Source organism: Salmo salar, chromosome ssa06, assembly GCF_905237065.1.
Source record: "Salmo salar chromosome ssa06, Ssal_v3.1, whole genome shotgun sequence".
Taxonomy (NCBI): domain Eukaryota; kingdom Metazoa; phylum Chordata; class Actinopteri; order Salmoniformes; family Salmonidae; genus Salmo; species Salmo salar.
The window spans coordinates 65,547,231-65,558,155 of record NC_059447.1 but is presented as its reverse complement, the minus strand read 5'-3'; the positions used below and the strand labels follow the sequence as shown (position 1 = coordinate 65,558,155).

The 10,925-nt window shown below is 44.3% G+C and overlaps 1 protein-coding gene across 1 annotated transcript in view; it reads right to left on the bottom strand.

The window, feature by feature from the left end:
- The window catches only part of msra (methionine sulfoxide reductase A), a 95,443-nt gene extending 88,620 nt beyond the window's left edge, over nucleotides 1-6,823 (bottom strand). The window contains exon 1 of the mRNA NM_001140894.1: nucleotides 6,577-6,823. Coding sequence (NP_001134366.1) covers nucleotides 6,577-6,712 — 136 coding nt within the window. The 5' untranslated portion in view covers nucleotides 6,713-6,823. The remainder of the gene's footprint in view (nucleotides 1-6,576) is intronic.
- Nucleotides 6,824-10,925: the final 4,102 nt, after the last annotated feature.

Sequence of the window (10,925 nt, the reverse complement as noted above, 5' to 3'; positions counted from 1 at the left end):
GTGAGCGGCAACCATTTTGTCTCCGAGGTCATCCGTGTCAGTGTAAACAAGGGACATTTGTGGTAAAATCCCCTGCATGTCACCAGAGTCGAAGCCAGCATTAGCCAGGATCATTACTCAGCCTGTGACAAATTAAGACAGCTCTCCGTACAACAGAGGCCGATAAGCCTTTAAATTCACTTAACATGCATGCGCATACATGATAAACTCTGCAATATTGCTCACGGGCAACCCAAGTACTCATTCTCTGTCACTGGAGGCCCTGGGTGGGAGATTTGTGATGTGTTTGCCGGGAAAGTTAAAGTCAAACGGCAGAGAGAGAGAGAGCAAGAGCGAGAGAGGCTCACAGAGTCTGCTGGAGTACAGTGACCTGTGGAGATGAGAGCTTTGTGAATAATTCATAGACAGGCAGAGGTAGCCATGCATGCATGGGTGGACCTGGGTGAAGCCAACCTTGGAGAAATCTGAGTTTCCTCCTCCACTGCGTCATCTCCCTCCACATCAGTGAGCACTGGAGGCTAGAACAGAGCTAAAGTCCAACCATGACCATCACACACAGTCACTCACAAACCCAACAACCAGTCCTGCTATCTGGAGACTTCAGATTCTTTGAAAAAGTCAACCATTCTCAAGTTCACTGGACTTCTTAGGTGACTTGTGGCAACACTTTCATAGCAGTCGAGACTTTAAAAGGGCAAGAATCATGTAGCTATTTTTTGAGCATTACATAACAAAGTAGTCATAAGTCTGCTAAGCAGGGGGAGTAGCAACTAGCTAGATAGCTAGCTAGCCAAGCTAAAAGCCAAGGCCCAGTATGTGCTAGTAGTGCTCGTAGTCAAGGCCTAACTTCCTGCCCTGAACCTCCTTTAAAAGGCTGACTTCGTGTGTCAGGTTACTTGGGTCCATCAGAAAGCCCATCAGGAGCAGCTGTGTGTTAATGGACCAGCACTAGGCCTGTGTCTCCCCTCCTCTCCCTCCCCCATCCTGTCAGAGCTGGAGACTGAGGGCCTCACCCCTACATGAACCTGCACTTCTGATCAGGAGGAGAGAACAGCAGCACTCCAACTCCAAACAGCATTTCCTCCAACCTTTATTTACATGTACGGAACCTAAATCTAAAGGACAATTAGGGACTTCTTAATCACCATTGTCTTGATTCTGTGATTCTAGAATTTGGAGAATTGTGATGTATTAATGCTTCATCAGTACAGTTATAGCCTAACCACAGCTGTGAGCTGGGCATTACTTTTCATAACACTGCTGCCTGCTTTCTATTGTCCATAATTTGAATATAAGCTAAATATATGGACAAGTAATGATTAAATCACTGGAAATATTCCAACACGACAGAGACAAGCAAAATATGATGTTCCCACAACAAACTTTCCTAATTATGAGAGCCAGCACAGTACACCTGCTAACTCCACCTGCTATCTGCCGAAAACACATCTGGCAGATTCTAATTTGCCTTGGCAGCGGTTCAATATTAACCTCGAGGCGAACATTTCTTACTTTTCTATTAGCGTTTCCCTACGGTTATTAATCAAGCGCCAGACACGAATCAGAAACCATCATGCACAGCGCTTACCAAGGACGACAGGGGGGACAGGGCACTGCTGTGCCTGTGACAGATAACAGGAAGGGAATATCAGCCACACGGTGGAGATGAGAAAAGCCGCAGGTCCGGGGGGATTCGGAGACAGGGAGACCACTCTCTCTGAAGGGGCTGTAGTCAGTGTGAAATTCAGCGGCGAGGACGTTGATCGTGGGAAAACGGTAGAATGGTAGACACACCGGGTCCTCTGGGGAGGGATGGATGATCCTTAAGGAAACGTTTTAAGTCGTCCCTGACAATCCCCAGCCTCTGTACGTTAAGTGCCTTCCTTTTTGTGAAGTGCCCCGGGGACAACAACACAGCTGGCGAGGAATAACTTACCACGATGGGAACACCTATGGTTTATTTCTGGTCTAATGGGAGTTTAAGTAGAAGTCTATCTGTAGAAAACAGATATAACATATAACTTACCTTACACAGTACCACACTCCCATTGTGAAGTTGAGAATTCATTATTTTGAAAAAACCGTTATGCAGTAGTAAAAAACCACTCAGGCCTGTAGAACTCCAGCCATTTTCAACTGAGAGTAGGCAGCTTGAGGCAACTGCACTAGTTCAGTGCCACCCTCACATAGACTACTATAGATCCATTGGCCTCAGATCTCAAATCCAAACGCTGGAAAATCTCAGTCCTTTGAAGGCGAGATATCTTAACATTTTCTTCAGATAGTCCAACTGTGAGACACGATGGAAAACTAAAGCTTGGTCAACGAGCACTTGGCCTGAGTAACCAGTTGCTGTTGCTTTGCTGTAAAGCCCTCTCACAAAGAGGTCAAACTTAGTGACAACAGAGGCAGTTAAGTTGATGTCATCAAACTTCGAACACTGGCGGCGTATTGCGGTCACCACATTTTTACAATCACCAAACTTTTGAAGGCGAAATCTACTCCCGGTGATGTACTGATGGAGACTTAAAGTTCGATCATTGAAAAGGCAAAAAACTTTTTTTGGCTACAACAATTCTGGCAGTCCTTGATGGAGAAAATCCAGGTCCACTTTTGAGATTCCTTTTGTGTTCAAAAACATAGACAGAAAAGAGACGCGGCAGCTTCGTTCGCCTTGAAGTTACAAAGAAAGATTGAGTTCAAATGATCATGGTCATCTCTTGGCTCAAGTAACTTGCTCCAGTCACGAAAAGAAGCATTGTGAAGTGTTGCTGGATGTTGAAAATCGCTTTTTGGTGACTATGCTTGCGCCCCATTCGCTCTCGGCGTCCTCTAATTTTTCTAAGTAGTTTTCTCGCCTTGTTTTCTTGTTTGGTTTGGGGGGGGTTTTGCGTTGAAGCAGAGCTCCTACACCCTGGGTATTTTGGATTTCCTTAACGCAAAGCTGAGCAAACAGACAAAGGGAGCTGCGATAGAACCCTGCCAAGTCTCGTCTGGCTTTTTCTCTTCCTCTCTTCTCCCTCTCTGCTCTCTCTCTCTCTCTCTCTCGGCATGGCAACCTTCCCGAGAAGCCTTGGCGGAGCTCCAGCCTGTCTGCCTGTCTACCCCCCAAACACCAACCCACCCCCTCCGAAATAAAACTGTCGATTTGGGCAAACATGATCAAAACGAATCTTAGATACATTTTTCAGCAACGCCACTCCCTGGCACTAGACCATTTCCTGCATCTACCCCCTTCCAGATGCACACAATCACACAGTGTGGTACTTGGTATCCTTGCCAACCAACACTCCCTTAACCTCCCCACACCCACACCACAGCCCATCCTCCTCTCCTCTCTCCATCCCACCCTCACCCAAGCAAGGCACCCAGGGAGTTCCTCCATGTCTCTCTCGAAGACACTTCCCGAAAAAGTCTCTGGGACGTCTTTACAAGTCCTGAAGCCGCTTCGCTTTTTCAATGCCGGGGTAGTCTATTCATTGTGTGCCAAGGCACAGCACCTCATGTCATTCTGAGGGGGGCACCTCGGTGCCCACATCGCTGGTGCCAACTCACCACTGTCTGTCTCCATGTTCCCACCATCCAGTACCACATACCCACACCCCCTCACCATCCCGCACCACAGCCTAGCCTGCTGGAAGTAGGGCTGGCAGATGCAGGAGCGGTCCTATAGGGAATAGATAGGACAGAGCAGAACAGAGGCTGTTGATTGGCTGTCAATTTCTCTTAAAGGCATTTTGCTACTTTATTCATTTGTGGATTTCCCAGAAGGTTTGGGACATTAGATTCAAATGGATTTTAAGCTGTGTAGCTACTAGACTACAAAACATGCAAATGTTTACAAAAGGTAAAATCCTTTGTAAGATCTCCTTATGTCCATTAACTGGCTAGAGGTGATGCAGCATGTTTTTTTTGTGAGGTGGAAGGAAAATATGTATTGCCTTGCAATTTGCAACTATGCAACTCATTATTCCTGATTATGAAATAAAACTGGCAACACACTATACAACAGGCAGACTCCATCAGTATCCCTGACTATTCCAGAAGAGGATTGTGGATGGTATGGTACAGTATACACCTTACACAGTCAGACTATTTCAAATGACCACATGAATCAGGATTTACCACTGTTCTCGTTCAGTAGAAGCTGCACTACACAGAATTAGAGCCGTCTGGCATCGGCACAATACCAAACAGCCAGTCATATCATATGCCTGTCAGCAACCACTGGGATTTGGATGAATTTCACCATGTCCATAAAATGCGTAACAGATAACATGACTACTCTGTTATCCAGGACATCATAAGCCACTTCGTTCTGACCCTTCATTCCTCTTTCCTCACAGCTCCACCGCCCCGTCATGTGTGACCTTCAGCAGGCTAACAGCAACATCAGGATGTCTTGACAGAGAGAGCAGAGCCACGTGCTTTGGTGTGGTGCCTGTCTGTGTTGCAGTGCTTACGTCTCCTGGCAACCTGCCAGCTCTATAGTGCAGTGCTGTTGCCATAGGGAAAGCCTGGGACTGGGGAAGGAGGCCAGAGCTGCATGGGGCTGGTAATCAGACCACTGCAGTCCTGCGGGGTGGATCCCTTCGTGCCATTGCACACAGTGCCCATGTGAGCCGCATCTCAAGCAGCCTGCAGCTGCTCCCGCCAGCCAGGCCCTTTCACCCTCTCTCTCTCTCTCTCTCTCTGCACACACAGACACACAAACGTTTTACAAGGGCTCTCTGCTGGATAGCCCGGACAGCCATGTGACTGCGATATGAACGTCTAATTTGGGGCAATTCTGAAGAAAAGTGAAATGCCGTTTACAATATGGCGGGTTAACTAGGTGTTATGTTCGACATCCACTCAGGTGGGGCCCATTTCTAAGAAATCTGCAGGACTCGAGACAAATTACTGTTATCATTTTCCCTTCCTATGTTGACAGGAACCAAGCAACACAAGGTACTGCCATCTTTTTTCTCTCTCCTGCTTTTTCCTTGCGATCAATGTTTAATGTCATCTGGATGAAGCTCATGCGACGAGCTCCTAGTTCTCTCTCTCTCTCTCCTCTCTCTTCCTGCAGTGCATCAGCTACATTGGCCTAGGCTATATGTTCTCATTGTCATCACTGCAGATAACACCCCGCTACCCTGCCTGGTGCATTTCCATTTTTATGTAACTCAACTTGTGTCAGCCATTAACCATCAAACTGGAAGTTTGCCTTTTAGTGCCTTTTTCCATCCTCTGCGAGTCAGACAGGAAACACAATTCATCTTTAATCCAAACGGAGTGTTGGAGATAACATTTTTCTTTATAAATGCCTGAAAACAAGTCCTTGCCATTGGGATTCAGTAAATATTCAGTCACTTTGAGGGCAGTGATACGCAATGAAAATCTCCTAGGAATAAGGACTACATATTTGCAAGATTAATAGTGATATACTGGGGGAAAAAGGGGTGTTGATTCAAGGTACAATTAAGACAACCAGCTGTAATAGGATTGTGAGTTTGCTCAACAACATTTTCACACACAAACGTTTTGCTGTGAGTTTGCTCAAGACATTTTTTGTTGCGCAAACTCACCAGCCTATTGCAGCTGGTTGTCTTTTTTTCTTTGTTTTTATTACAGTGTATGCACTATCATTTCCCACAATGGTTTCACCTCTTTTAACAAGCTTGTGAACAGGTTGCCTCAGCCAGGTGTGTGTGTGTGTGTGTGTGTGTGTGTGTGTGTGTGTGTGTGTGTGTGTGTGTGTGTGTGTGTGTGTGTGTGTGTGTGTGTGTGTGTGTGTGTGTGTGTGTGTGTGTGCATGCATGTGTGGAGGGAGGGAGAGACATCCACTCTACTATTTCACTTGTTTTCCATGCCAATAAAACCCTTAAACTGTATTGAGAGAGAGAGAAAGACATGACTACATAGAGATAGAGTTGATGATAATTGCAGGAAATAGTCAAACTGGAAACTTTGTGATGGGAAATGTCTGTGGTTAAATCAGCTCTTATTGCATCCCTTCGTCATGGCAAAAAGCTTTCAGACTATAGCAATATGTTGATTATCTACCCTGATTGTCTAGACACTTTTACACAAAATTTGAGTCATTTAACAGACGCTCTTATCCAGAGCGACTCACAATAGTGAGTACAAACACTTTCATACTTTTTTTTCATACTGGTCCCCCGTGGGAATAGAACCCACGACCATGGCGTTATAAGCGCCATGCATTACCATCGGAGCTCCACGCATTTCAATGTAAAGTCTACACCTGGCGCATGTGAAAATATTCAAGTCAAATTAAATAGTATTTTTCACATGCGCCTAATACAACAGGTGTAGCTCCTGTTGCTCTAAACAGTCACAGCACCGCATAAGTGTTGTCGAACTCGCGCAACACATACGTACAGTCTCACAACAAAGGGAATAGGCCTTCTTTGTTGACAGAAATAGCAAATATTCGCGCTTTGTGTTTTCGTTTTGCATTATAGGCCTACGTTTTGGGAAGATACTCTGTAGCCTAGCTGCTAAAGGCTATGGTTATGTTATAGCTACCGAGGAAGCCATGCCGCACAGACACAGGGAAAGTCGCCCTACCTGATACTTTTAAACTTTCGCTTCTCCCGGGGAGAGCGGTCTCTGGAGTCGGCATCTGTGTTTTGGAAGACATATCTCCCGTTCTACTGTGGGTAAAATGACGCCAAATCAAACGGAGTCTAGTCGTTGCGACCATTGAGCTCGGGGTTAGCAGTCCAACACTTCCTGGTGCCGATACAAAGTAGCCTATATAGCTACATAACAACTTGTGTAATGCGACAGTTTTATAAACGTGTTATACAACTGGCAGAGCGTTTCCGATTACCAAACCGGCACATCATTATTTATTTTATTTAGCTATAGGCCTATGTTGGCCTGTCTAAGTCATTTCAGCAAGTGTAATAATTGACAAATTGAGTTTACATAAATACTTTATTTTATGAATAGGCTATTATTATAAGGCAGAAATGTAGACCTAAATTATGTCATTATCAGAATAGAATGTAACCACTTGGTCAAGAGAAGTCTTAAAATGGATCTCTGCTCATCTGTGGCTCAGCATCTTGTGTACACTAGCGGTTCTGGGGGGGGGCCCCATGTGACAACAATGTTGGACCCCCTTGTGGCCCCCCTAAATGTGGAGTATGAAATAATTTTTACATAAGAAATTTTTGCTATCATTCTTTTTTTTACATCCGTTATTAGACAGTGGCAACAATGATGATTATGAACATGGTCTTTTGCCTGCTAATGCCTGTAATGCAGTGAAGAAAATGATATGACAACAATAACGTCTAATGTAACTGGCCCCTCTAACAGTAGAACTGGCCCCAGCTTGGCCCCCCCAGTTGAAATGGTCTAGAACAAGTCTTGAGCCTACTGAGCCGCTGAATTCTTCATGATCATTAGGCTACATTGTAACAATTACAATAGCCTACACATTCTAACCATCTGTTCAGACACAAATCAGGTTCTGGTAGTTTCAGTAAGCTACTTAAAATAGCGAAATCCATGACCTGACAAAAATGTAGCCGTCTAAAAAATATTGCTAGTCCTTTTATTTGAAACGTTCTATGTTCTGAATTAGGCTATGAGTAAATTGTCCATGTAACATTATTATTAAATAAGCATGTTGCCAGAGTTGAACCACTGCAGTCCACAATAGTGTGTTCTATTAGGCATTGGTGAAATTGCCATGGGGGATGGGGGGACATGTCCCCCCAAATATTCAGAACAGGTCGATTCTTCCCCCACAATAATTTCTTTAAAATAAAATTAAAAAAATTGGGTTGGGGGCCCAATAGCATATGAACACGTCATAAGCAATGGCAAAATGTGTAGAATTGCAGGAAATTTGCTTTAACGGTGGACTTTGGGCACAAAAAAACTGTCAACTCCTTTTTTTCAATTTTTCAACAGAAATGACTACTGGTGTGTGGATGTGTCATTCTGGTCATGTGCGCTGCGACCAACATAGCGAGTTTGTTAACTAATCTAGCCACATGTAGCTAGCCAGTAACTCCTCTAGTATGTTTTGATATCATTTCACAGGATTTGTTTTCGGACGGAAGCGGTTGAGATCGGTAAGAAATGGCATTTCTGTAGCCAAATATGTTATTCATAAAAAGCATTAAATTAGCTGGTATGATGGTGCATTGATCAGTTATAAAGTTTAAAGGCATTCTTTTTTGCGTTTTTGCACCAAGTACATCTTTAAAGTAACGGTCCAGTGTTTCCAGATTTCTATGAAATACGATCTATATTTAATACAATATGAGTGAAATATTTTTCCTTATCAAAATGTTTAAATAAGTATGTTTTTCTGTGTTGGAATAGCTTTTCTGTGTTGGAAAAGTCTGGGCGTACCCCAACAACAGAATGGTGTGGCCGTTTACCAGTCATTAAAAATATTCACGCAAGTAGACCGCTGATTGGCCAGCTCACATCATCCTCTATGAGGAAATAGCAAGCACTTTGGCCACAAATACGGGTAGAGGATGAGTCAACAACATTATTTGGGTATGAGTTAACAGAACATTCACTTTTAAAAGTGAGATTTTCACTGGACAGTTACTTAAAAGTGCAAAATCTTCTCTCATCCTCATGGCAAAATGTGAAGAATAGCATGAGATGAGCTATAAAACACTTTTTTTCTCTCTGCGACATGGCAAAATGTGTAGAATTGCAGGAAATTACCTTTAAAACTGCAGTTTTCTCTCAGACTCATGACTAAATGTATAGAAGAGTATTATAAAACTGCTCATTTTTCTCTCTGCCCCATGGCAAAATGTGTTCAAATGCAGGAGGTTAGCTGAATTTTTTTTCTCCCCCCCAAAATATGTTTTCATTTGGGGGTGGGGTGGTTGGTGGGCCTTCCACTTATACTGGGTTTTCAAAATACCCCACACATAACACTCAAAATACCCCTCTGGCGAGGCATAATAAGTCACGTCAAACTGTGTAGAATTGCAAGAAACGCGTTTTAGAATTTTTTGCAAATGATCCAGGGCCCCACGTCTACTGTTCATCCACCCCAATATCTACACCACAATTTCGCTCTTGTGATCAGGGGTTTTATTATTGCATTTTGCATTAGTAAATAGTTTAGAAATAGTATGCATTTAATGATGTAAAAACATAAATAAAGAATATAATACATTGGGAAAACTTGCCTATCTGTTTATTTATCGGGCTATATTTGCTGATAAAAAATTACCTACTGGGCACAGAAGTCAATTCAACGTCTATTCCACATTGGTTCAATGTATTGTCAACCAGTGTGTGCCCAGTGGGAAGTCTGTCAAAGTTATTAACAAAGTTACTAAAATGAATATGAAAGAGGGTTACAATTGAGCAGGTTTGAATTAAAAAGGATTTGCTTCTTCAAGTGTGGAGAAAGTCGAATGTAGCTTTCAGTTCAAGGCCCTCGCACACAGCGCTGTTCGAGGGGCTTTGGGTACCATGCCTGAGCAGGCAACTAACATAGCCATTTAGAGATTTGTGTAAACTCGTTTTCAGCAGATAAATATGCAATAATCTGGAGTTAAAGTAGACAATTGTGAACGAGTTTAGATCATGTATAAACTTCAATTGCATTTTTACTTTATTGTTGGCCTTTTTCAAAAAATGATATTATTTTGCCTACATTTCTCTGCGTAGCATTCACATCTGTAGCCACGAAGTGCTTTGAAAGTCTGTTCATGGCTCACATCAACACCATCATCTCAGACACCCTTGACCCACTCCAATTTGCATACTACCCCAACAGATCCACAGGTGACGCAGTCTTTATTGCACTCCACACTGTCCTTTCCCACTTGGACAAAAGGAACACCTATGTGAGAATGTTGTAGTTGACTACAGCTCAGTGTTCAACACCATAGCGCCCTCGAAGCGTATCACTAAGCTAAGGTCCCTGGGACTGAACACCTCCCTCTGCAACTGGATCCTGGACTTCCTGACGGGCCGCCACCAGGTGGTAAGAGTAGGCAACAACACATCCGCAACGCCGACTCTCAACACTGGCACCCCTCAGGGGTGCGTGCTTAGTCCCCTCTTGTACTCCATGTTCACCCACGACTGTGTGGCCACACATGACTCCCAACACCATCATTAAGTTTGCAGACGACATGACGGTGGTAGGCCTGATCACCGACGAAGATGAGACAGCCTATAGGGAGGAGGTCAGAGACTGCCAGGACAACAACCTCTCACTCAATGTCAATAAAACAAAGGAGCTGATCGTGGACTACAGGAAACAGAGGGCCGAGCATGCCCCCATTCACATTGACAGGGTCGTAGTGTACCTGGTCGAGAGCTTCAAGTTCCTCGATGTCCACATCACTAAGGATCTATCATGGTCCACACACATCAACACAGTCGTGAAGAGGGCACGACAACGCCTCTTCCCCCTCAGGAGGCTGAAAAGATTTGGCATGGGCCCTCAGATCCTCAAAAAGTTTTACAGCTGCACCATCAACTGCATCTTGACTGACTGCATCACTGCTTGGTACGGTAACTGCTTGGCATCCGACCACAAGGCGCTACAGAGGGTAGTGTGTATGGCCCAGTACATCACTAGGTCCGAGCTCCCTGAAATCCATGGCCTCTATACCAGGCGGTGTCAGAGGAAGGCTCCCCAAAAATTATACCACTCCAGCCAGCCAAGCCACAGACTGTTCTCTCTGCTACCGCACGGCAAGCGGTACCAATGCATCAAGTCTGGAACCAAGTGGACCCTGAACAGCTTCCATGCCCAAGCCACTTCTAAACAAGACTGCTAAATAGCTAATGAAATGCCATCCGGACTACCTGCATTGACCCTTTTTTGCGCTAACTCTCTCACACTGACACCCCAACACACACACACACATAACATGCACACACACGCATACGTACGCCACACACTC